Raw genomic sequence first — 27,872 nt, 5'->3', positions numbered from 1 at the left:
GTCTAGATGGCATCACACAGGACATATGGCTGCCCCTCTTTTCAGCCTCAATGCTCTATAGTAGAGATGCACCAAATTGAAAATTTGTGGCTGAATAGAATTTAAATTCTTGGCCTAGTACCGAATAGCCAATGTGCTTCTGTTTGTGCTATTTTTATTTATTATATTATTATTTTAAGATGTACATGTGCATACGTGCATTATTAGTCGAAAACGTATTTGCATAAATGTTTGTCAAAGAACGTTAATGTTTAGATTGAATATTTATTTTTATTTCTTTGTATGTTTCAGATTTTACTTTTCCAATAATATATATATATATTTTTTAATCACACAATTTCCCATTATATAAAAGGCTGATAATGTAGATAGTTGGGTTGAAGCTCCAGATAGTTGGGTTGAATACTTCTCGCTCTCCAACACTTTAAAAAGAAACAAAAACTGATCTCTCTACGCAGACTTTGGCTCACACTTTGCACTGCAGAGTTGCCATCATGACTTTCGGTACTGTTCGAACTAAATACTTACTTACTTAATAGTAAATATTCCTCCCGTTCGGTCACCAGCCGAGCAGTGACTCTTCGCCAACCAAAGTTGAATGTTGCCTTTTTTATTCGGCCACCATGTTTAAAATAATGTAAGGTTTCATTGAATTGGTTGTTCAAATCCAAACATTTCAGTTTGACTGTTGGATGACAACAAACCGTCCATGTAAAGCAACAAACATTCAGCAAAATGTAAAGCAACACTCAGTCATATTGCACTGCCAGAGTGACTCTTTTTAGGGCCCTTCCACTTTAGGCCTGTTTAAGTCGGTATAAGCCACCATTGTCCCTCTAACCACCTGTTCCAGCACTAGAACTGTGTGGATTTGAAAGGGCCCACAGACTGACCTGCTTCACAACAAGCCAGTCTTCATAACTACACACCTCTTATCATCCTTTTTATTTCACTTTCTGCAGGCTGACACTTTCCCAACGCTCCCCTACTTCACTAGTTGTCACAACAGTGCCGCTACTTTACTTAAGTGGACAAAAGAACGAAGATAATGAGCGTACTTTATTGAATGACACGCAGAGCTGTGGGTCACATTTAATAAAGCATTCTGCAGTGAGTCTTGCATAATTGCTGCCATTTTCCTTTTACTATTCGCGCCGTCCATTCGGAGGAGCTCAGTAAACTTATTTTCCCCTCATATTTAATCTCATTCTTGAACGCTTGCCATTGTTTGGAGCGCGAGCTGAGAATTCAGTCATGGCTGCCCAAGCCGTGGATGGTTTTCCATTTCACACTGAATCAGGGCCTCATCTGCTGAGAGCCTCGCACTTTGTTTGCACCTCTGAATGACAATCGAAGGCTGAAATACCAACTCAAATCAATTTCCCACAATCCTCAGCTGACTTCTGGGACACCGCTGTTTGGCTTTTACCTCTGTTATTGACCTGTCGCCGCATTTAGGGAACCGGCTAATTAAATTTGTGTCTTACGGTGAGAATCGCTTTCGTTTAAAGAATACACAAAGCCATTAGTGTTATTTTTGGATAAATAAAGTGACCACCTGGGAGGCGACCCAATTGTCTCGAGTGTGAAGGGGCTCATTTTGTGGCCGAAGACGGTGCTTAATATGAGTTTATTAACTCCGCCGAGGAGGTTTCATTTTTATTTGTCTGGTCAGAAGAGAACTTGACAAGTTCTGAATGTAAAATGGAATTTTCTGGAAATGCTATGGATTCAATAAGGTTTTGATGTAATCCACTGGATTTTAAATGGTTAAAAAAGTCCCTTCAAATCACATTAGTAAATGTATGATCATGTGACACAATGTGACACAAAAATGTGTTTTACCTTGACAACTCCAAAATACAAGTAACATCCGACTTACGACCGGGATCGGTTCCGACCAACCGGTCTTAAGTCGGATTGGACGTAAGTGGAATGCCATTCAAAACAGCCGACGCGAGGGTTATAGGTGCTCCTGTAGTGGTAGATCACTGTGTGAGAGTGAGATGCTGGGATACTGTGCTGCCGTAACTGTCGGACGTGTTGCCGGGCTGCTACGTGCTGCAGTGCCAGACATTGAATAAAAAAAAATAAAAAAAATCTGCTGGCCGTGGTCGTAAGTACTGGTGGACGGTAGTCGACCAGGTGGTAAGTCGGATGTTACCTGTATATGGTTTCCAAGGGTTTTGAGTTTCAGGTGGAGGAACTTCCTATTTTGTCTTTAGAATTGTGTGAAACAGTTTTGGATTGTGTAAACTAGCTAAAGTTCCACTGCAGGATAAGTAAAGTGCACCCATGCTTTCCTGCTGTCCAATACACGACTGCTCTTAAAGCAGATTTACATAAAACACAGTGAGACATTGGATATAGTTATTTTAGGTTGTTTGTTTGGTCTGCTGGGGTTGTAGGGCAGAATGGAGATGTCATCATTCTGCTCCATATATTTATGAGTCGCTCAGCTCATGTTCTATTCATACATAACCAGCTGACGTCCCAGGGGACCCTCGACTCCTGGCGGGGTCTGTGGGTGCTCCCTGAGCGATAACTCTGTAGAGGGAGGGAGGATGGATGTGTGTTCAGGGGAGCGCCGCTTTACAGTAATGGGAGCACCAAGAAGGTTCCAAGTGATTTCTTAGCAACAGCCAAAGTGGCCTCCTAAATATAAATTTAGTGACACATAAATCAACAAATGTATACGGACACGTCAGGGGTCTGTTAATATTTATCACCCGTCAGTTTGGAAGTATGAACTAGACATTTTATTGTTTGTCGGGCATCATAAAAGGGTGGTGAGGGTCTGTTGAAGTTCCTATTGTTTCTTCAAAGATTTATTTGTGGTGTGGAATATATCTACAGGTAGAAAAAGATACATTATTCTCTAATGCCCTGAGCGCACAATTCCGTTTTTGTGGCTCAATATATTTCCTCTGTTAGGGAGGAAAACATTACGGAGGCAACTGTGCTCTGATGTATTAAAGAAACAAACAGAAGGAAATGTTTCAGACGCAGCAGACCATGGACGCCTCATACTGGTGTTGATGCGGCTTCGTTCACTCAGATCTGGTTATGAAAAGGAAATTTAAATGGGTTCTTTGCTTGAATGTTGGATACGAAAAATGCATTACTTTTTGGTCTTCTATTTCTCAAGTTATGGGCCACAGCTTAAAAGTACAGTGTTCAGTAAGGGAAGTCACAATGAAAACTTAAGATTCTAATCGGTGTTTAGCAGCCACTTTCTTCTAGCCTGAGATAAAATTATAATTTATAATCTAGCAAGAGACATGTTATTGTATAATAAACACAACAATTCATTAGCACACCTGTTTAATTCATGTTTTGTTGGGACCGCTCATTGCAATAATGCTTTCCTCATCCTCTCACCTTAAACTTAACCATCTAAAACAAATGGCCAAACTTAACCAGAAACAAAACCAACATTAAATTAAACTATTATGACCCCTTTTTTAAGTTTTAATCCTCAAATTGAGGCTTAAACTGCGGCAAAAACAGCACAAGTCGCGAAAAGTCCCCACAGGGAGGTGTGTTTCCAAGAATTGGTCCCCACAAGTGGACACACACACACACACAGACAATAAAGGTAAAGTTAAAGAATAAGTAACGCAGGATTATGAGGCTAAAAATATGAAACTGTTCTTCACTGAGCTCCTTTTCATTCTCTGCGTCTGAAAAATAGAAATATTACTGAGTCGCATGCACTGTATCAACCAAGAGGCTATGTGACATGATGGTTGCGAAAATGTTATATAACTTATAACATGATTGCGATGTATCAGTGGGTTAAAACAAATGCCATAATGCAAACTCTTTGTATATATTGTATTAGAACGGAGGCATAGTGGCCACATGTCCGTGTTAACTGACAGCAAATGCAGTGCGTGTCCTGCAGGTAAATGAAGCCCAGCAGCACAACAGTGGCCATTAACACGTTGGCTTGGCCTCTTATTTCCCTGTGACAGTTCTGGCATGACACTGCTAAGCAAAAGGAGCAACTGACCCAAATGCAGCAAATGCAAATTGCCGAGAATTTAGGACAAAAGGAACGATTAGCAGAACTGCTTTGTCAGGCTTGTGCAGGCATTATGGCGTTAAGAGCCAAGCGGAGCCGTGTCAGAAGAACACGACTTTTCTATCCAGAGCTAAGTGGACTCTGGTGAATGTCATTCATATACATCAGTGGAAAAAATAATCTTAACAAGACATGGTGTGTACAAACTGGCGGTGGACATAATAAACATGTTCTAACAAGATAGCAAAAAAAAAAAAAAAAAAATTTGAATACTGTTACACAAGTGCTGCTTTTGAAGGACCCGTCACCCTTTGTGTGTTGACAAAGCAATGCAGTGATTTCTTCTTTTGTGGTGCGTTCCGTAACACTACTGCCACCTATTGGAATATTTCATTTTATACTCATCCAATTTGAATATAAATCAACATAACTATGGACCAGACGTTCAAGATAAAAAGGCAATTTTTTTCAAAATGTATTTTCAATTTTCAATATTTTGAGGAACAAGAAAAACACTCAAAAATGGCAGATAAAAAGAAGAAAATTCTAGTCATCAAACAAGAACATGCTATATTTACTACTGAATGGTGAAAAACTTCTGAATTACAACATATCAGTTATAGTTTTAGTCTGACGTCAAAAGGGCCACAGAAATGCAGGCATAGGGCCGCATATGGCCCCCGTGCCGTACTTTGCCCAGGTCTGATTTAGAGGAGAGTCTGAACATATGCACATTCTCAGTCCTAAGAAGTCCTTGTTGTGGACTTTTGCGACCCAAGATAACACTGAAGTCACACACACTGTCTGCATTGCATGCATGAAATCAATCAGTTGATTCCCAAAGGATGGAGAACGGTTGTGGTTAGGATGAGGTCATGTATGTTGATGATCTGAAGCTAGCTATGTCACTAGAGCTAGAAAGGCTACTTGATGTAGTCGGCAATAATCGACTGTTAAATGAGTCGAGGTCCGTATCACCAATGCGAATGGAGTTTGTTGTTTTGGATCAGAACCCGAGTTCTGCTGTCAAAAGCCGGCGTTTTCAGCAACTGTTAGCGCACCTGGACCCCAAATACTCTCCACGGATATGTAGTCGATAAGCGGTCTGTCAGGTTATAAGGCAACATTCTGGTATTTAACTAGTGATGAGTGAAGTTTATATTGTGGGTTTGACCTATGAATTGTTCATTTAAAAGGGAATAAAACATATTTATTTTATATTTAGCACTTTTTTATTGTTTATTTGATTACTTTGAAAGGTGCAATGTTTTATATATATATATAAATGTTATATAATTATTGATAATATAGCTCTGGCACATTGTTACGTGATCTTTGTGTCTCAGCAGATATTTTATATATATATATATATATGTGTGTGTGTGTGTGTGTGTTCTGTTGTTCAGTATTATTGTTAGTATGTTTGTGTGTTTTTATTATTTGTTTTTTTAGTCGAGGAGAATCAAAAGAAAAAACTATCGGCAAAATCAATATCGGCTAAAAAATGGCCATCAGTTCACCTGTAATTACTATGTTACTATGGCACCATGAGTCAAGAGAATAGAGCAGCGGTCTGTCAGGTTATAAGGCAACATTCCGGTATTCAACAAGTGATGAGTGAAGTTTACATTGTGGGTTTGACCTATTAATTGTTCATTTAAAAGGGAATAAAACATATAGATTTTATATTTAGCACTTTTTTATTGTTTATTTAATTACTTTGAAAGATGCAATGTGTTGTGACAGTATACTGTCTATACTGTACCAGGTGACATCACATTCTTTGTAGGATTGCGCCACCAAGTGTCTTCACTCATACTTCATTGTTTTTCTGTTCCATTCTTTGGTGAACATGCGTCCTAATGCATCAACATGCGTGGTTTATGACTGGCTCCTGCGTCACTCTGGGATGAATAACTCCACTTGACAACCATCTTAGGAGCGGGAATTGAAATCATCTCCCTCTTGACCTTTGTGCTCCCAGTGTTTGCTTGAACCAAATCTCGATGATCTGATGAGTGTTTGCAGACTGCAGCACGGGAGACGTTCAATGCTAAACAGACGTGCAGTCCGACAACTGATATTGACATTTACAGTGGCAGAGAAGCCTCCACTCTCCCGCGGCCATTTAACCTCCCACTTGCCCTCGGTGGGAACTTAACCTTTCATCACACCTGAATCCTTCCTGCATCCGTTGCATGTTTCTGGTGAGTCAGTATGAAGCAGCGTTTTAATCACAGCCCATTAATGCTAACTGCTGGGCAGCTGCGTTCGCCGCTAAACTGCTGCACTGCGGTGATAAAATCATTGTTGTACAATTGCAGTGACTGAAAAGAACCCATTGTTGTCCAAATTGTTATCGCTAATGGCACATTTGTGTGCGGGCGCATTCTGGACAATAGAATGGAAATGTTGTCCCGACACTTTCATCCCCGGAAGTTTGACCTGGAACCACTGCGGAGGGAGCCGCGCTACGCACCGTTGACTTTGTCGCCGTGTTTTCATCTGATGCTGACTCGCGCTCTTTAAGTGTGGATGTCTATGAAAGACACATATGGACTCAATGAAGACTTCAGTGAACATATTCATGGGCAATTTTTTGTCAGCTATGCTCCATCAGAGGTTCACTGGCTTGTGACAAACCGATTCTGAAATGTCCCTTTTGCTGAGCCTGAAGCAGTGAAATATGGGTCTATATGCAACATAAGAAGTCCAGCTTGTCAACTTGTGCGTTTGATACTCCTTATTGAATTGAATTTTAATCCGGCGGGATTAAAATTCAAAGATTGAAATGAGAGGGAAGCTCTCCTAGTGCCGGTGTGGTTTTCCTTGGGGCACTCAGATTTCCTCCCACTTTTCAACAACATGCACAAGTCATTTCATGTTGATAGACACTTATGGCTAAATTTGCTCCCTTTACGTACAAAATTGTACCCGTCTGTTACAATGTTGTGACAATGTTACTATCACTGATCACACATTTCCATGAGTTCTTTGCGTTGGTATTGCTGTTCCCCAATGGGGGAGCAGCCCAGAAACAAACGTTTATAACAACAACAAACTCCAAGACAAACATGATAAATGTAGTATAAGTATTGATAATATAGCTCTGGCACATTGTTACGTCTTCTTCGTGTCTCAGCAGAGCTTCGTATTGGCTAGTAACAGCAACACTGCCCCATGGTTTCTAATGGTACAGCTCCATATACGTAAACGCGCAGGAATATGGTTGAAACGCACTTAGTGCACAGACAGAAGACTCCGTCAGTATCCGAATCTGTACGTAACGTATAGCATAAATGGGCCTCTAATGGAGAACTAATGTCCCCAGTATCTCATAAGGAGCCAGAACAACAATATGCAATAATTATAGATTTTGAAAAAGCAACTTGATCTGTGTAGGATTTTCTGATGTTGTTTTTCGAATATGAAGGATTTCTTGCACAGCAATGGGAGTCAATTCGGAAATGTTTTACTGGCTGCACCATCCTGCTGAATAATTGAATGTATTGTCCTTCAACGAAAGGGAACTAATCTGAGGGATTATTTTCTCTATTTTATTTTGTTTTTTTAAACAACATGATGCCTCTTATCGTGTCCTTCTAAGACATCATTATCTATCCTTAATTTCCTTTAGAAGTCAAATCTGTCATTATAGAGGCAAGGAGCTGGAACAGTCGGATGCCTCTTCCTTGCGTGTCGAACGTCCCACTAAGCAAGTCCCTGCAGCAGATGTAGGGGTTTGTTGCAGAGTTTACAATAAACAGTTGGCCCCTGAGCACCACAGTGCTCTCCCTAAATAAGAGGTGAATTTTATGGGAAGGCGCTCGGGCCTCTTCTTTAACTATCTCTGTTTCTTACCGTGTAAGATTTTTTGACTCTCATTTTGATATGAACTCAAGGTTCATGGTGGTCGTTGAATTCAGAATCCCAACTGATCGCCCTACGTTCGGAACATTTTGACTGAAGATAGCGTCTCAGAGCTTCTCTATCTCCATTTTCAATTTCAGATGCAGTTGATTTTCATGCACAATATGCTGGTTTTGATGGATCTGACCATCGAGGCGAAAGTGTGATGTTGAAGAGACATGTTTAATTTGCAAAACTCTCGATGTGGTTATAATTTTAAATCTTGAATTTTGCGTAATTAGACAAGCCTGTATTTTCTGTAATGGCTGAGAGCGAATCCGTCGTCGCCCCCAAATACGGCATCAGATCTTTTGGACGAGCCTTGAGAGCAGTGGCAGGCGGAGAATGAAATGCTGACGCCAATCTGACTGCAATCTATCACTCTGAAAATTTGTGATCTGTGTGACTCAAGTTTCCTCTGCGTATCCGCTCCGACTGAAAGATTCAACCGAGGAGCTCATTTCTTTCATGATGCGAGACGCTGTTTATGACAAATATTTGAGTTTGAGGTGTAAGAAATGGGACCATTGTGGCCCCACAGACTGCTAATGTTGCAACATTTTCTCATTACAGTTGTTCTGCTGGACACCACGTCTGTACTTGGGGAGCTGGGATGGAAGACGTATCCTATAAATGGGGTAAGAAGGCCAAACTCTCGACTTCCAATTATTCCCCTTTACCTTCCAGGGTGCCATGTTTTCAGTCCCGCATCCTGCGGCATCCACTGCATCCATTATACTCATGCTAAATGAGAGGGACACGGGGAAAACGTTATCTCATCTTTGTTTTTCACGAGACTGCTCGGCCCCACGGGGGAAATGGTGCAACTTGGAGACAGATAATGAGCCAGGATCCCCACGGAGGGCTTTCTAATGTTATTCAATCTTTCCTTGTCAATTCCTGTCCTGTTTGTGTCGGTACAGAAATGGCACCCTCCTCCGATGTTAGATTGAGGCGTTCACACCATTGCCAGCTTGGAAAAGGCGATATTTAACACCCTGGGATGAGTTCTGTTTCTGCTGCTGTGTGGAACAAAATGTCAAATACGTCTATGCTTTTTTCTTTATACACATTGTTGAAGCTTTCCATACATTCAATTTCATGGATATTTGAAGTACTGACGGGCTGATGAGGTTTCATGAAACAGTGTCCGCATTTTCGTCGTTCAGGAGGTGGCGCTCTTAGTTTACGAATGATGAGCAGTTTTTAGATTTTAGAGCAGAAAGTGCCATCTTGTGGGCTTTGAGAAAGAGGACACTGTTTCATGAAGCCTCACGATCCCTTCTTTAATTAGAAATATCTCTATGAAATATAATGAACAAAGGTGACAGATAACAATGTGAATACAAAAATAATCTCTTCGTGAATACAGTTTTGTCTAAACACTTTCAATGTTTTTTTTTGGAAAACCACTAGTTGGCGCTGTGCAGTTGATAGACTAGATTTTTTGTTGTCAGATCTTCCAATGTATTGATGTTTTAGGGGACTTTGCATTGAGGTTGTTCGTTGCAGTGTGTAACCATGTGTCAACATTTTTATTCACAAACCTTTCGTGGAATCATCTGCTGTCTTTGGGGTTCTCCTCTCCCTCGTGCTACACAGTCGGGGTCATTAGGTCCCCAACTTGTGCTGCATTAGCGCCCCCACAAATTTTGCTTCTACCACAGCACTTTCTTTGTGGTTTCAGTCGCAGCCTGCATAGACCTTCATATCCCTGAACATATGACTATAACAGGTCGACAATAAATGCTCAAATTGCCCATGAGGAAACCCTACAACACGCTTTTGAGGTGCATATTTTAATCATTTTAATATATGTATACTTTATTTTTTTATTATCGACAACATCCAAACCCATCTGTTTCTTCTCATTCAAAGTCTATGTTTGTTTCTATCAACATTATCAGTTACCAAGTTAGTGATTAGCATTACATATTTACTATAGATAATGTAACTGAGCACTGGAAGACGAAACATTTATTTTGGTCAATGGTCACAAAACAACTTCATTTCCTGCTTGATTTGACTCGTGAAATTAGTCCATGTGATTCTATGTAGACAGGGGTTGTAATCCTTTTGTTGCTCAAGCTGTTCCTGGATTATTGTAGCAGTAAGAGCCTTGAGCTTCACTGCGGCGCCTTGTACCTCACTTGAACCTGCACCTGAAATGCTGAGCGGGGAAAAAGCCGAGTTCCAGACCAGAGGAATTGGTGAAACAAACTATAGATTTGCTGACAAATCTATAGTTTATTTATAGATAAACTATAGATTATACAGCATGATCAGCTCCTGTCAGTTTTGCGCCTTTTCAGGGGCTGAAATCAGATTTCATTGGTTGGTTTCAGGATGTAGATGTTCAATATCTGTCTTCGCCACGTAATAACGCGTGGAACATAGCGATCTGAATTCCACTTGCTGTTGCCAAAATTTTTCAAAAGATAGGTGGAGCTATTTGGTGGCATTTTCCTTCGCCGCTGAGTTGTTGGTGATTCAACTGTATATTTTTGGATTGTATTATGGTTTCAGAGGTGGAAATGGTGGCGCTCTCGTCTACAGTCATTCCAGTTACAACGTCTTATGCTAATCCACTCAACACCGTCCCCTCTCCCGTTGCGACTTCACTCTCAGTTGAAGTGGTTTTTGACTTATACGATCCCCAAGCTTTCAGTCTGTTTCTCCCCACAAGGCCCATCGCAGCCCCGACCAGGGTTATGGAGGTGATTACATCATGTAGGTCGTGGTGACAGCCGCCTACAGCGTCGGCGAGAGGGAGAGAGGTAGACCGCTGGTGCCATGATTAAGCTGTCAACCCTCTCCCCTCCTCACTCATCCACTATCCCCCGATTTCCCATTAATATTTCAGGCATCGGGTGAGAGGGCCTGAGGGAAGGTGTGAAGATCTGGGGTGGTAAAATAGTTTAAATCCCCTTCTCTACTTGGGAACCAGCACGAGGAAGTCAATCCCCGGCACATTAGACACAGTCTGGTATCAGGCCTGTACAGCAGCACACGCCGTGTAGCTGCCTATCAGAGCGGCACCGGTTCTGGTTCTGGATATAAACAGCTGTCAGTCAGGTTGGCCCAATTCAAGTCATAGATAGTTTTGCATGCAGCGGCCGCTCTCCCGGCATGTCGCTTGACAGGAACGTTACAGGGATGATGCCTGCGCCGTGGCAGACTGAGGATTGTTCTTCCTTCCACTGGTAAATCAGAGGTTATGGTGAGGATTTATTGAGGGTTTCACCACTTTCATTTGTTTTAATAAGGTTTTATATGGGTCTCAGGATCGGGTCCAGCCTGTGGGCATCTCTGTGTTTGAGGCAAAGCTGAGTTTTTAATGCTTCATGTAATTGGTCAGCCAGTTTATTTTATTTATTTATTTTTTTGTGTGAGGACGGATCGCAAGCTTCTCTATAGTGTTAGTCTTTCATAGCTCCTGCACCCTGCATCCCTGGCATACCGCTTGTAAGCATCCATCCACACTATCCCAATTTATTTTATTTTATTTTTTTACCTTAGTCAGTTAATTCATCCAGATCTGTATCCCCTCAAAATGTAGACCTATTCAGAGTTTGTCAACAGTGATGATGTATGAATATGTTCACACACATTTCGGTAACGGATAGTGATGGGCTGGTGAGGCTTCATGAAGCAGTGTCCTCAGTTTCAGAGCCCACTAGATGGCACTCTCTGCTCTAAAATATTTCGATTTGAACAACCATTTTAATGTAACCTCTCTTCATTTTGAAACCAAGTGCGCCACCTATTGAGCTCTGAAAATGAGGGAACTGTTTCATGAAGCCTCATGAGCCCATCACCAGTAATGAAAGTGTGGCAGTTGTTTGTCAAGCTACGTGAGAGAGCTACCTACAAAAATGGCACGTTTTATCTGCATAAACTCAACGCTGCTGAACGAAAAAAGGACCCCAGACTCTGACAACCATCCACAGACCAATACAACATGTTTAGCGCTAAAAATGTTGAGCGTTTGCTTAACCATCAATGTGGTATGTGTGATGTTGTCATTCATTTTATTGTGAATGATGAATGAATGAATGAATGAATAACTGAATAGGTATTCATTTCAATTTTCTGTTACATTTGAGACACATTAAAGACATTTCAAACATTGCTTGACATGTTATATGACTGTATGGTAACTATACTGCACACAATTCTGTCAATATTTCTTCTTACATGATTGAAAAAGAGCAGAGTGAAAAACAGTTATTGTGGTATCTGCCCCCTATTCCCACTTTTCCTGTTTTTGGTTCAGTAGCTTTGTGTAACTATGCGTGAACTTGTGTATGTGTGTGTTTTTTTTGTGTGTGGGGGCTTATTTATCCTTCTTTGTGGGGACCAATTCTTGATAAATCACTACCCTTGTGAGGCCTTCGAGCTATTGAGATAGCAATATTCAGAATTATAGTGCAGTGAATCTGAAGATTTATGACAGTTGTGTTGACAACGGTTTCCCACAATCAATTGGTGATTATGTGCCGCATTCTGTGTGGCCTCAACACAACTGACCTTGCTTCGCCAGAACACTCCCATTGTGCGTCCTACATTGGTAGTGTCTGGTGGAGTGTTGCTGGCAATGTAGCAAGGTGAAGGACGGAGCCGTCACGTCTTCACCGATTCCGAATATCAAAGTTAACTTCTTTGCTTGTTTTCTTTGTGACACCAATACAGAACAACAGAAAAACATAACTCCTCAAAGCCCCAGATCTTCTTCTGCACCCCTGCGAGCTGCAACTTTTCATCTCATTTCAGCGACCATACTTATGTTTTCCTGTGTCTGAGACCCGAACAATGCTGAACAAGCCATGGGTGTCCGAGTTCCTGCTGCGACTGCTTGCTGGCTGTGCAGCAAACACAGGAATACAAACATATAACAACAGTCTGTTATATGACACTATTCTTCAGTGAGATCAGACCAACTTCCTTTGAAAACTACACAAAAATATGGGGGTATTTTTATGCTTTTCCCCTCTTGCTTGGACCCAACTGCGGTGTTTTAGTCAGAGAGGTAAATCTGGCTCCTCAGATCAGTTGACTCCCCTATAAGCCGCAGTAACACATCTCCTTTCTGAAAAGCTATAATCATATTTCCAACACAAATACGATCATACGTCCTCAGTCCTGGTGATGCGATTTGATTATATCACTCCTGAAGCTTAAATGCTTCTATCATGTTGGTAAATGAAGACAAGACGCCCAGAGGAAATCATTGTTTATTGCAAACATAAGAATTAGAAAACAAATCCCAGACAAACCACCTAAGGTTTGCGTGCGCCGGTTCATGTAGCCGTGTTTTCTTGGTGATATTTACGTGGGGTTCAGTAGTGATCGAGTGTAATGCAAAGGGAGGAAGAAGGGTGATTGCATCTACATGCGCCCACAATAAGGCGAACTCCACATGGCCAGACAGGCTGCTAAAATATGCATGAGTCATTTCCAAGTTTGTGCGCTGGGTTGTGTGTCGGCATGTGTGTAGGCGGGAGGATAGAATTTAAGGTATGTAGAACATCTTGATGGCGCTAGGTTTCTGTTTGGAGGTATTTCTAGTTGAAGTCTTGAAGTCTGAATCTTAAACTCACACACGGTAATTGAATGATCAAGCCGGTGTCAAGCTGATCAATGGGAGTGTTAAGCGGTAAAGGCGAATCGCGAGGTGCGATCACAGTTCCGCGGCGCCAGGTCTTCATACGCCCGCCTGGACAGTTGCTATATCAGGAGTGGGGCGGAGATAAGGTGGATCTGATTCAGGTCTCTGCAGCACAATCACACAAGGGGCCAAAATCTGATCCACAGTCCCAGTCCCCGGCCGAACAAAATTAATATTTACGTCAGTGGAACTCATTTAGCAGGAAATTGGAGTCTGCGATGTCTGTTAAGAAGCATCAAATGTGGTTTCCTATTCTTCCTATTCTTCTTCTGATTTTCTCAAATAAACATGAATGGGAACACTAGAAATTCTAAAACAAAAAGTCTGAAAATATGCCCAAAAAAGTTGTTTTTTTATGCTTGGAGGTAGATTTGTCTGTGTATTGCTAAAAGAAAATTTCACCTTTTTGCTATGGAAAAAGGATTTGCTGATAAAGCGATGAATGGACCAGCTAGCATCCGAAAAATGGCGGTTGACGATAAAGAGATATGTTTGGGGGCACTAAGAGAATTTTCTGGTCTTGATCAAAGAAGCAAACATTTATGCTACTCTAGATGGAAAACTGCAAAGTAACAGTTTATCATCCACTCAAGCACAAAATAGTGTAGTCACAAATGGAATCGGGCGTAAAGTGCGTTTTCTTCTTGCGCATTTACAGGTATTAAAAAAAAGTCGAAACACTCAGATGAAACAGACCATTCATTCTAATAATTCTGTCTTATTGTATAGCACAAAAAAACAAATCTTCTAAGGCCCAGACATCTCCCTGCTGTACCTTTTATTCCTCACCCATTTTCCCATTTTTTTTTGTTTCCTGATATTCCATAATACTGGTTTCTGCCAGTTGCAGGCCACATAAAATGATGCGGCGCGCTAGATTTGGCCCCCGGGCTTTGAGTTTAATACCAGTGATTAATTATTTTCAGCATCCCGACAGTCGTCCGCTTGATCTGCTGTTATTGTTAGTCATAAGCCTCTATAACCACATTATAACCACATCTAATTATAAAAAAATAAAACTTTTTTATGACTTTTTTATTAGTCACGGGGCTTCATTGAAATTCCTTGGCACTGACGTTTTATATTCATTTCAATACGGTTCTGTGATGAAGCCGTATAAGATGCAGAGGCGTATTTCTAATATATTTATGATTAAGCACCATACTGTGTACCATTTTGTCAGTTTCATGGCCACATAAATTGTGTCAGAACTAAATGATTATATTTCAGAGACATTAAAAAATGTAGCGCCGTCTGTTGCTTTGGCTGGAGGAGCCGGGGGACGCACAGCCGGGAGCGGGTCCAGGCGAAATGGGACAGTTATGAAGTTGCAAGCAACATCTTGACTGTTATTGGAGCAATGGATGTTTACTCAACTGAGAGAAATAGATTTGGGACAAAGCGAGGACGGAAAGAGCATTTGGAATTGTCTGCTGTGGGAATTAAGAAGCGCAACATCACCTTTAGTTATGTTAAAAACAAAGACGATCTAAAAGGACTGCTGCGGCTCAACTGTCATGGGATCTTTGATCGTAATAACGTCCTCATGTTTGTTACGTTTTATCAGCCCTGTCCGGATGGCAACGTTTTCTGGTGGAGAAATTGCCCCACGCATTATTCAACAATGTTTCTGTCAACATTATTTTATTATTATTTCATAATTGGTGGAGCGTATTGGCAGGTGTCTTGCAATACGACAAGCATCCCGATACAGGAGTGGTGAAGCAATACATTGCGATACTGTTTCAACAATATATTGTCATTGGAGCCATCATTTTAACGGGGGAACGTCTGATAATGTAGTGCAATATGATGCGCTTGTGAACAAGTTTGTTACGACGTCACTCCAGTTATACTTTGAGTTAAATTTCTCACTCCAACAGAGGAAGGAATCGCTCCAAAACAAAATAAAAACCTCAAATGCAGCAGCGTATCCGACTATCTGTGTATTAAATATTGATGTAGCTGACCTAAAAAAAAAATTAAGGCAATGTCACAAAATCAATATTGCGACAGCAAAAATTGTCCAATATCCCAATATTTGAGTGCATCTATATTTTCTTACATCCCTAATAATAATGTAGAAACAATAACGCAGAGTGCGCCGTTTAAAATGTCATGTTTTTATTTCTCATCTGTTGTTTACTATTTTAATTGAAATGTCTTCTGAAGAACTTTTTAATTTGAAAAAAACGAACAAAAATAATAATAATACAATAATAATATTATAACAATAATAATAAATGCAAACTGCATTGATAGTCTGAGTTAACAAAACTTGAATTTCATGAAACTCTGCTGGTGGAGAACGAGTTCAAGATACTGGCTCGTGTCCATGTTGTTGTGCTCACTGCACAATTCAGGTTTGAAGCCAAAATATTCTCACACTCGGGCTTTGGCATTTGGCTTTGCAATAATGTTGTTTCCACAAAGATATTGCATCGTCTGTTGCTCCTCACGGGTCTCGCTAACTGGCTAAACTGAGCTCGCGCCTGTGACTCACTCTGAGAAGACTGACAAGAGGGTTCACTCTGTTCATTCTGCGGTGGCACAAATGTGACCAGAGAGGTGTCTGACATGGTAGACAGAGTGAACCCACGTGTCAGTCTTCTCAGAGTGAGTCATAGCAGTTAGGAGAGACGAGGAAATGAAACGAAAATGCATCATGGCAGTGAATCGAAGGAGTATCGTACCATTTACTGACTTAATATCGTGTCAGACCTGCTGTTAATTGCAATAGCGTAATAGGATCCTTAACTCAGTCAGCAATGCAAAGTGCTTTTTGTCAGGAATGTAATTCATGTGTTCCCACCTGCAAAAAAACGGCGCCACCTTTTACCTCCCGTTCTTCATTACTGCCGAAGCCTTTATTGTCATCAAAACAGAAAATCCCCGTCTTATTGCGCACCGCTCCGCCATGATAATCTCCAGCTTTCTTTATCATTCACCCAGCACGGCAGTCACAAATCGACATTAAGTCCCAGACAAATCCCTCTCTGAGTAGAAAAGTTTTCAGAAGATTGCTTCCTGATTTACATTTTCAAGAAGGGGAGGTGAGCTTGTCAAGGGACGGCGGCTGTAAACCCGTGGGAGCATATAGCAGGAGGATAATAAACACATATTTGAATGCAGACTCTCGGCGAGGTGTTTGCACACGCTCCGGAGCCTCTTCACCCCTTTCGGATACTTAATCTTTTTATTGCCATGTTTAACCACTGTAATTGATCGCAACTGTGTGACCTGGGGCTTATCTGGAGGCACTTATCCGTCCCGTACTCTTGGCCATTGCAGTGAGAGTGAACAACAGGGAGGAGAGTGAAATCCCTGTCAGTGTCCTTCAGAGCTGAGATAAACTCCTCCAAGGCTGCTGAGCGGCGGCCTGCAGTGCAGTCAGGGAAAAAGGAAATGATCCCGCATCACTCCGCTTCTCTCGGCGGACATAAAAAAGGTATGATGATTTAGCACGTCGGTGTTCGTCTTGGGGACCTCTGCCATAACCGGGCTTAAGCAGTGCCAGGGGGATCCCTTAATTGGCTTGTTTCTTGTCAGTGACACAGCGAAGGCCGATAGCTAATGTGCTCCCGCTCGGCATCGCGCTGACAGCAGAACATATCCTGACAGCTTTTTTTTGGGCAGCATCGTGCGAAGAATATAGCGATGAAGATCTAGAGGAGGCAAGAGTGTGTGGGATGAAGTGCACTGATGCAAATGGATCTAAGGGAGAAAAAGTACGGAGAGACCGAGGGGGTTATTAATGTCGAGCGGAATACGGGCGTATGAATACTTGAATGCTGAATACATGAATATCCGAAGTAGACTCAGTGTAGGAGTGAAAATTAAATCTCTTCGGCTGTGAAACCCCTTTGAGTCTAAACGCAGAGACATCTGAGGAACCACGAGGGCTGGTGAAACACAGTCACTAAATGATTCTTTTAATCTGCCTCCAAAACCTAAATATTTCCAGGTAGAATACTATTAATCACGGGTGGTTATCGGCAGTGGTGGGCAGGTGAGGCTTCATGAAACAGGGTCCTCATTTTCACAGCCCACGAGATGGCACTTTCTGCTCTGTCTTTGGATTTGTTCAACCGCTTCACATAATTTTGAAACCAAATGTCGGAAACTGTTTCATGAAGTGTCATTAGCCCATCACTAGTTATCGGTATCGGTGTGGATCAGTATTGGGTCAAAAAAAAAAAAAAAAAATATATATATATATATATATATATATATATATATATATATATATATATATATTTTATATATATATATATATTTTTTTTTCAAAAACCCCTCCGATCCGATCCACAATCCCAAATGTCCTAAATTTCACTTTGAATGAAGTGGCGTAATGTCGTTTGGATTTTACAACGGTGCGGCAAACAGGGTTTATAGCGTAGCATTTTTGTTTTCCTTGCTTAATTATTTCAATATTTTTACCATGTTGCTTTTTTATTCATGCCGCTAAAAGCTTTACCGTTCAATAAATCCAACGCACTGCTGTTTTTAGGAGTCAGTGTTCAGCAGCTCACATCCATCAACATTAACAGCTTTTGAATGAAAAGTGGATGGTATTGGATAAGATTTGTATCGACTGATCCTAAAGGCTGAAGTGTCTGTAACGGTCGGATGTGAAAGAAGTGGCTTTAAAATGTCCCGACTATTTATGCCATGGTAAGAGCACTGCCAAAAAAAACAACAAAAAAGCCGAGCTGTCTGGAAGAAATATGCTTGGTATTCATGAAGCCATGTCTGTATGTTAAGATCATTTGACTGGACAGGTTTTCATAAATAAGTTACCTCACTGGTTAACTTGAAGTGAGCTTACAAAAAACAAGAGAGACATCTTTTGATTCTGAGCCCCCTAAATTTAAGATTACCAGACTCTGTGGAAGCCATACATTTGATAAAATTTGAGATGAAAGAATCAGCTCAATACTGCTCACTGCATAATGGATCATCAACCGATGGATAATGGACCAATCGCGTCATGGATTAGATGAATTAGAAAGGAACCGCAGACAATGAGCTCATTTCACTTTACTTTATAAAACACTGCATAAATCAAATGTATAAAGCAAATTCCACGGTTCATGAATGTTGTTGGCTCAAGGCAGAAATGTGTGGGATTCAAACCCATGCTACTGGCTTGAAGAGACTTCAGCTTATCAACAATCCAGGATCAATATCTTCTCACAGCCCTGCAAAAATGAACTAGATCAACACTCTTTGTGATGAGAAAGCTGATTCATTTTAGTCATTCTTTTATATGCGGTTTTATGTATTTATTGCTTGGTACTGTAGTTTACAACAGTCAGAGAAAAATCTTTACTAGTAAAGTAAAAACAAAACAGATTTGTTTTAATTTTATTTTGTAGTGTAGGGCCGTGGTTCTTCAACATAGGCCCGGGGGCCAATGGTTGGGCAGCAAGCGCCTCCTAGTGGGCTGCTAAAGGTGTTTTTTGTTTTACACCTTTGGGCCGCGAGACGATCAGTTTAGTACATCAGCCACGTACGGTGGCAGTCGTGTTGACTTGACTGCTGCAACTCTGTGATAGTCAACAACTATGGTGAACGTCTTGAAAAGAAAAAAAAGATGCTAAATACAGTAAAAACTGTTCATGTAAGCAACTGATGAAGCAGTTTTTCTTCACTACTATGTTCTTTGGAGTTTAAATGAAAGATATTATTTTTATTTTATGATATTTAGACATGGTTTTATGATATTTATTTTATTCAGAATTGTATACAGTATTTCAAATGTTCTCAACAGTTTGCATCAAGGATGTTTTTTCTTTTTTTCTTTTGTAAATTTGCACCTGGTTGTGCTGCTGGTTGGACTTTTCTTTGACAAATACATATCTTTGCGATGATCGCATGGTTTCACAAGGTTTTCACAATGTTTACGTGTAAGTAGATTAAATATGGTTCTTGATCACAAGTGAAATCAAAAGATATGAATCAGTTCTGTCACTTGAATGGGCCTTGGACCCATTTGTTCGGGGAAAGGTGGGCCCCTAGAACCTAGGTGTAAGGTACTAATACACATTTTAAAAAGAGAAAAAATGTATTGTAGGGAACCAATAACATAAAATTTACAATGATAATAAACAAATACTAAAATAATATTAATAATGAATTGTGTTGAGCATATTTAGCTAACAGACTGTCCGATCAAAACAGGTGCAAGTAATGATCGGATTGAAGAAGAAGGCTTGAAGTCACCACCGATGGCGATGAACTTAGTGGTCGTGAATGAAAGAATACGATCGTGAATGCATCTCCCTGAGAGATGAGGCTGAGCTCAGCCTCAAAGTCGAACAGCTGCTCCTTCATTCCAAGTGAGGGCAGTTGAGGCGGCACAGGCAGCGTTTCATGATCCCTCCTGGACTTCACCGTTGGGGCGGTACATGTGGGAGGAGACCCTGGGACTGACCCAGGACACGTGATATCCAGGTCAACCCTCACACAAACCGATTTCTCGCTACAGAATCTCTTTTTTAACTCATCGTCACACAATTCTCAGTGTTAAATACAGAGTATTTTGAAGCTTGAGGGAAGCGCAAGTGAGAGGAACTTAATTTTTGGAGTCATTTACATGGCAGGCTTCTTCTCTGAATCATATTAATTAATGACATTTAACTGTGCGTGTATTCGTCTATGCTAATGACATGAATTTGTTTGGCTGATTTCGCAGAAAAGACTCCAGCGTTCGATGAACTTTGTCTCCAGGTCTGCATGTGGTTGATTGAAACAGGATTTTTCTTTGCAGCTGTCCGTAGTCTTGTAATAGCTTTGTGCCTAGCGGAGCAATCACGGCGGTCTATCAAACTCTGACACATCCATTTGTCACACTCTCTGTGGTCAGACAGAAAACCAAAAAGAGATGCACGCACACACACGTCCTGACACACAAACGCACGCAAAGTGAGGATGTAGCACTCAGAAATCTGTCTGGGCCTGTTGTACCACTGGATTTATGGTATTCTGATGACAAGACGAAACAGAGCGTATCGTCACCTGGTGCATTGTTTTGACACGGATCTGTCAGGGACGTGCGTGAAAAATACCAAGGATAACACGATCGGACACTTTCAAATGAAAAAGAAGAAAGTTGTACGCAGCTATCGGGCGATGTTACATTTAATATCGAGCGTGATCGATAAAGTCAATAAAAGGAAGCGAGAGAAAGGTGCATCATCAGTACACCATCAAGTGAAACTCCCAGGTGACCTATATCCATTTCAATTTGGAATCCTTCAACATGTTTTTCAAACATATATGTATGAAAGGCTCCTAAGGTCCTCTGTTCAGTTTATAAGAAAAACAATGGGAACTGTCATAAATGACATGTAAAAATAGAACAACATTACAATTTTATCACCATTTATTCAACCAAGTCATCTGCATGTTTTTGTGATGCTGGTGTCATCGATGCTAGTCGTTGAAATCCACTTTTTCATTCAGTCTCTTGCATGAAAAAGTTATTTTTAATAAATGTGTCATGGAGTTCAGCTATTCTAAATAATAGGAATTGGCAGCAACTACATATTACTCATAGAAAAGACTGTGTTGCCAGCCAACTAACCAACAGTCCAATAGATTTAGATGAATAACTCTACTGTCATTGCTCGCAAACATTGCATGGGAGCTCACTCCTGTGACAACCGAGTGCACATATGATATGTTGGACTGACTTGTCTTTGCCCGTCATCAGTTAGAGTCAGAGCGTGGCGCCCTCTGGTGGCTCAAGAGGAGAGGCGTATCCAAGTAGTCAGCCAGTTCAAGTCCCAATCCCGAGTCAGTCTAGTCCTCTTCATGTCCTCATTCACCACAACTTCAATGGTCGCCTTGCTCTTCTGCCTTTACCTACCACTTGAGACATTGACTGGCGCTATAGGCAGCGCTTCACCAGACTGTCGAAAGGTTGGCACTAGGGTAAAACCATGGAGTGATGCTCCTTAAGGTTCTGCTCTTGCAATGCACTGCGAGTAAAGCTATGTCCGATTTCTCACCCATACACTCGTATTTGGCCATAACACTTGGTTTTGTCCCAACAACATGTATGTACAACAGTATGTTTTTATTTCTTCTTAACTAACAGTCGGCTAGCATCACGTTGACATCGATATACCTCGAAGCCAGCTTCGGCTCCGCCCATTTCTTCTCCGCTGGTTCACCAAACCAAGTGAGATGATCAGCGCCGATGCAAGAGGTTGCAAAAACGTTGGAGCTGGCATTTCCGAAACATCTCCAACACTGGATATGCAGGAAACAAAACACAGCACGGCAGCCAATGACACGGTGTCTTTACACGGGACGTCATGAAGTGTTGTCAATTCTTAGGGACATCACTTCGTCATCGGAGGGCACTTCACTTCACAGTGGAGGGAACTGAAAACCAAGTGCTAGTGTTAAGTGCTAGTGTTCGGGTGAGAGATGGGAGACAGCCTAGAGCTCATGGTCACATGAGATCCATCCTGGTAACAATAAGAGCTTACGCTGTCACCCCTATGTTCCCTCATCCTAACCCTTTCTTTCACCTCAAGAAGAGCAGCAGGAAGGGAAACATTTGACTCAAACTGCTAACGTGCATTTGAGAAGCCTGACTTCTATGTCATCTTTGAGTCCACTTGAAGATCGCCGGTGTGTTCACGTTTGCAAAGTCCCCTCTCTTGAGTTGTCCATGTGCGTGAGAGTTGCAGGTGAGGGTTAACCAATGCAAATATTTAGAACCGAGCCTGTGTACTGCGAACCTAGCTAATACAGCTTGTGTTAAAAAATGGTGAGATTTTTGCAGAAATTGTGTCATAGACAGAGTAGTTGTGTGTGTATATACGGTAAGACATTGGAAAATGTCAAACAAAAAATCTGGACTATGGAGTGCGACGGAATACACACACGCCACACACACTAAATTTAAGAGGGAAAACAGATGTTGTTCACACATTAACCGCACCGGTCTATAAGCCACGGGTGCAGTGGTGCTGTCTGTGCCGTAGAAAGGTCAGAATGCATTAGGATCAAGTCTAAACTGGTTTTGAAAACTGGGTCCAGCATCAAAATAAACTCATCAATGTTGAATAATTACCTCCTTCACATCTTTTATGATATTAAAGTGCTCAAAAAGCGAAGTTTTCACTCACATGTCCGACGTTCCCACACCACCGTCGGTCTCAGCTGCTTCTTCACGTCTCTGGTCCTTCAGGAGATCTGCTCTGTAGGCAGAGTTGTGGACACGCAGTCGAAAACAGAGCACTTTGAAGGCTTTAAGGTGAATAAAACGCCTGTGATTTCATCGGTTTGATGTTACGAGGCTCAATATTTTGGCAGCATGACGCTCTGTAGACTGAAAAAATCCATATACTAGCCACATCGTCGCATAAGCCACAGCTAGTTGTGGCTTATGGTCTAGAAATTTCCAAAAGCAGTTCATCCAGGAAACACAGTCGCAAAAATGCGCTCGACAAAATCGAAAAAAGCTTTATTCACTGAATTGTTATCCCTTTTTCGGGCTGTTCATAAAAACTAAGGTGAAGTGTTTCAGGGGTCACGAGGTGCTGCCTATTAAAGGGATACCATTTCACCACCGATGACTGATCTGTCTGGCAGGCTCTCTAAAATGCACTTAAGATTCCACACAACTTCCAAAGATGGAGAAAGGCGTGCTCCACCACACGCTTCCTCTGTCTAAATCTATGCTGCTCCTTCCAGCCTAATTGATCGAAGAGCCCAGACAATCCCACATTGTCTGCTCTCATTTCCAGTCAGGCTTGTTTAAGCACTGCAGACTGGAGTCGGATGGCCTCGGAAAGAAAAGGCATTTCCTAATTTGACTAGAAAGACAGCCAGACAGACAGGCAAACAGGGGTAAGAGAAACGGCGGCAAATTACAAGGAGACAAGACAGAAACGTCTCGATGGGGTTACAGCATCCTCCCATGGGCAAATTGGCTCCAAACTTTCCTTTCATTTCATATATGTTTTGCTGTATGAGTAGATGCTACTGAGCACTAAGCTGGATGTTTCAGGCTGCTGGCTGTGAAGATTCCCATCGTGATTCATGGTCTATGGTTTAGAGTAGGGATCCTGTTCTTTCAAATGCAATTTTATTGGTTCATATTTACCTTCAAAGATAAATGTACAATAAGGTCATTTAAACATAACCATATTTTGAGTGTCTGTGCCTGAAATGAGGCAGTAAACTTTATCAAAGTTGTACTATTAAGTTAAAATTGTTGCCCTCAAACTCATGTTCAGTACTAGAGCAAACACTTGCACTTCCCTCAGTATTTGTGGTGGAAATGTTTGTAGTCCATTCGTGTCAAAGCAAAGGCACAATTCTTTTTGAATGTAAATTGTCCTCTTCTTAGGCTTCACTCATCGTCCCCCCCCTGCTGCAGTGGAGGGTGTTGTGCTCAAACCAAGTGCTTCATTAGTTCTGTATCATTGTTGCTTGATCTAGAATCGAGGAAAAAAAAAGGTTCATCGCAATTATGATTTGAAAAGTTGGATTATGAATTGGTAATCCAGGGAAAATGTCATATTTACGTGCTCAGTATAAATCAGCACTGAATTCTGGCTGTAGACTTTTGCCTGGAAACGCATTTCCACATCAAACCAGGTCAGGAAAAGAAGATCTATTCTGTGTATTTTCAACAACTTATCTCCATAAATGCCTGAAGTTGGCGCACAACAGGGTTTGCTTTTGTGATCCTCTTCCTGGGTGACCAGGGATTATCTAGTCATGAGGTCGCACCCTGCCTTCTCCTGCATCCTCTGAGTGTGTTCTGGTTGTAGGACCGTACGCAGCCGTCACTTTGATCTGGCATCAGTCAGAGCCCGCTGAGCACACATTGACATTCCAGACTGTGTGCCCGCTCTCTGCTCTCAAAAATAGATATGTAAAACGACAAGCTCTTTCCCCCCCTCGCCCCCCATTTTCCCACGCAGAGTTCGTCTGAAAGAACTGGCCGAGAGGAAAAAATAAATAAAAACGTTGTATCAGCACAGATCTCAGTCGGGAGCTGACATTGTGCCGTTTAGGCAAAACAAACAGCAAGGACACCTGGGTAATATCTGAAGTTCTTGTGCATGTCGACTGTGTTGTAAAGGTGTGCTTCACTTTAATGTTATCGGAGTGCACCATAATGCGTTCATTTCCAGGGCTAATTTTTGTCTTGCTGGCTGTTCTCCTGCTGGGATTTCCCTTCTCTATTTGAATTAATAGTTTTATACGTCTGTTTACAAGCAGCCTGCTATTTCAAGCTACCGTTATATTGTTGCTGTTATATAGCTTAGCGCACATTCAATACAATAGACAATAATTCAATAATCGTTGTGCAGGATAGTTGAGCGGGTAGAGAGTTAACATCTTGCTACCTCTTTTATTAGTGTCTAATGTAGAATATAGACACGTCGTCATCGCCTGATATTCCGATCATGTCCTGATATGGTTGACATTTCTTCTGTGGCACTTGGGCTCAACACATAATGCCAATAAACAGGTATGTATTAAGGCATCGATAGCATCTGGACGGGGTTGTGATACATATTATGATCCATCTCCTCCTGTAGGAGAAGGGCAGAATATTGGCATGTTTGATGATTATTAAGACCTGTGCTCCTTTGTTCTTTTTTCCGTCTAAAAGCGGCTGTACAGTTCCAATGTCACGGATGGAAAGTGAAAGTAATGACCAGGCTGCTCTGTTTGCTTTCATGTTTCTCTTACCTTTCTTTTGACTGCACTTTATGTGGTAAAACGCTTATCTGTGTTTGCTCCCAGATACTCCAAATTGCATGAGAAAAACCTATTTCTCTGTTGTTGTTTGCACATCTTTATATGACTTGAAGGGATTCAAACAAAACAAAATTGTATTCGTCAATTGTAAGTTTGGGCTCCTTCAGTTTGTCTTCTTTTATCCGCTCAAATGTAATGGCAGTCTTTTTTTATTGTATTTTTTTTTAATTATTAAGTGTCAAAATACTGTTTAAAAAGTCTTGATCCAGTGCCGTGCATTCTTTTTTTTTAATCTTTGTTCTGTGTGATGTTACTGAGACAAAAAAATATTAAAACATAAAAAATAGGGAGGAGAAACCCACATGAAAACTCTGGTTTTAAATATACATATACTCACATAAAAAAATGTGTGATTTGAGTCTGCAAAATGACCTTTGTGATATGCCCGTTTCATAGTCAGCAAAAGCAAAGATTATTTACTCTAAGAGTAACATAACATATATCCGTAATATATATTTTATATTCATATTGTCTAATATAGATAGTTAGATATATTAGTATTATTATTCTCAATGTTTTTTTGGGTTTTTTTTTGCTTCTGTAGCATCCATAAATAAAGTTCACGTCAGATGAAGGTAAGATTAGAATTTAAAAGGAGGCTGACTAGTGTCTCCTGAGATGATGTCATTTTAAGATGAGAAAGGAAAAATGTATATCTAATTTCAACAAGAGGGATTTGCCATGTATTTCTTCATGTGAAGGAAGCAAAGCCGCAGAGAGAGGCCACGGCATCTGTCGTTCAAGCTCCCGGTGTTAGCGTGGAATCAACGGTATTTGAAAAGTGATATAGGCTGAACTCTATCTCGGGTGGCCTTTGGAGGAGAAGTGAGGCCGTGACCAACGGGGTGTCACTTTGTGAGAACACCACGGTGATGACAGATGGGTGCTGGGGCTTCACCCTGCTGGCGAACCATTCACTGTGATGGATGCGGGAACGAGACCAGCACAGGGTCTTTGGATTTCATTTGCTCACCGCTCTTCACTTGCTCCTATTGATTTAAAGGTGCGCTGGTGATGGGCAGTGGGACACGCGCCTGTGGCAAGAGTAATGGTCACTTCACTTCAAAGACATTGAAGAAGATTGTGATATAATCTCTGTGGCCGATTATTAACCTATTAATAATTAGGGACCGTCATGGCGTTATTGATGCACGGGCAGAATCTGAAAACGGTTGAGATCCGTATTGACTGTGCCGCGAACATCGCTGTACTATACAGTATGTTGTTCGGTTGTACATTATCGCTCAGGCTGAACCGTGAAATAAAGTAGGACAGAAAATACATGAGGAAATAAGCAGAGTTAAAATATAATCGATAAATGTTGATTCTATTGAATGTATTTTTGTCCTGCTCTCAATGAGTTTGGGCTATGCTCTATTTTTATCTCCATATACTGGTGTTGCTCCGATAACCATGTGACATGATGCCATGTAAGGGGGTCAAGTCCTACTTGCCCGCCTCAATATCCTGCAGAAAAAAAAAGTAGTGAAGGAGTGAACATGTTCAACCGCACAATGGATAACCTTGGTTCTGTTTTGTGAAAGTTGCAGCGCTCTACCACACAGTGTTTGACGGAGATAGTGAGGAAGACCAAGATGGTGGTGAGGAAATCGATTTTTAGGTGTTGGCGAGATCTTTCACACCAAGGTGGTTCCAGTTCTCGAGTGTAATTTCAACCAGCGGGCGCATTCTGACAGGAAAATGAGACTGGTTCGGCGCCTGAAATGTCGTCAAAACTTTTTAGCACTGGATGGGAATTTAGCTATAAAAAATTCAGAGGACACATGTAGACTGTATATCCTCAGGTCACGAGTCACGATCCCTTTCCAGTCAGTGAGTTCTGTCCTTCAGTATGAGATGGGTCATGTGGTACCGTACTGACATGACAATGCAGTTTAAGTTAAAGACAAGTTTTTTGGGTCTCTGTCTCAGGTCACCTGGGCTGAGATGTATCACAGTGCGAATGAGTTTTCCGTTCCAGCACTCCAGGATGAAATTATTCGTTCACAACCAAACTGTAGATTACTCGTCATTCTTCACTTATCTTCATGACTTACTTTGGAAAAGACAATAAAGAGGCTCTTTTGCCATTTTATTTTCCCCATGGTTCACAGCCAGTTGTCACGAGAAATGAATAAATCGGAGCCTTTGGTTTTTCTTGAACGTGAGTCGTTTGTTCTTGCTGTCACCCTTGTAGCAGCATGTCAAAATTAGCTCGAGGAACACTTTATCCTTTCTATTGTTTCCCGCTTTGTAAACAGCAAGTAAGTGATAAATAAACTTTTAGAGGAAGACACTCTTCAAGTTAGAGTCAACTTCAACCAGATTTACTGGTGGTTTGTTTTCATTGCGAGCACGTTTTGTGCCGAAAAGATATGTTCCCATCCAGTGGCAATGGCGCTCCTCCATTTTCCTTTTCTTTCGCCAGCGCCTGTTCAATTGAGTTGAATAGGTTTTGTGTCACCTTTC

The 27,872-nt window shown here is 41.3% G+C and overlaps 1 protein-coding gene across 2 annotated transcripts in view; it reads left to right on the top strand.

The window, feature by feature from the left end:
* The window catches only part of LOC128765709 (ephrin type-A receptor 6-like), a 141,377-nt gene that overhangs the window by 6,259 nt on the left and 107,246 nt on the right, over positions 1-27,872 (top strand). For both annotated transcript variants that reach the window (XM_053876698.1, XM_053876697.1), the window contains exon 2: positions 8,510-8,574. Coding sequence is in view for 1 of the 2 variants with exons in the window: in XM_053876697.1 (XP_053732672.1) it covers positions 8,510-8,574 (65 nt within the window). In the remaining variant the exon portion in view is untranslated. The remainder of the gene's footprint in view (positions 1-8,509; positions 8,575-27,872) is intronic.

This window comes from Synchiropus splendidus, chromosome 10 (genome assembly GCF_027744825.2).
Source record: "Synchiropus splendidus isolate RoL2022-P1 chromosome 10, RoL_Sspl_1.0, whole genome shotgun sequence".
Classification (NCBI taxonomy): Eukaryota; Metazoa; Chordata; class Actinopteri; order Syngnathiformes; family Callionymidae; genus Synchiropus; species Synchiropus splendidus.
This window is presented reverse-complemented; position numbering and strand designations above follow the sequence as displayed.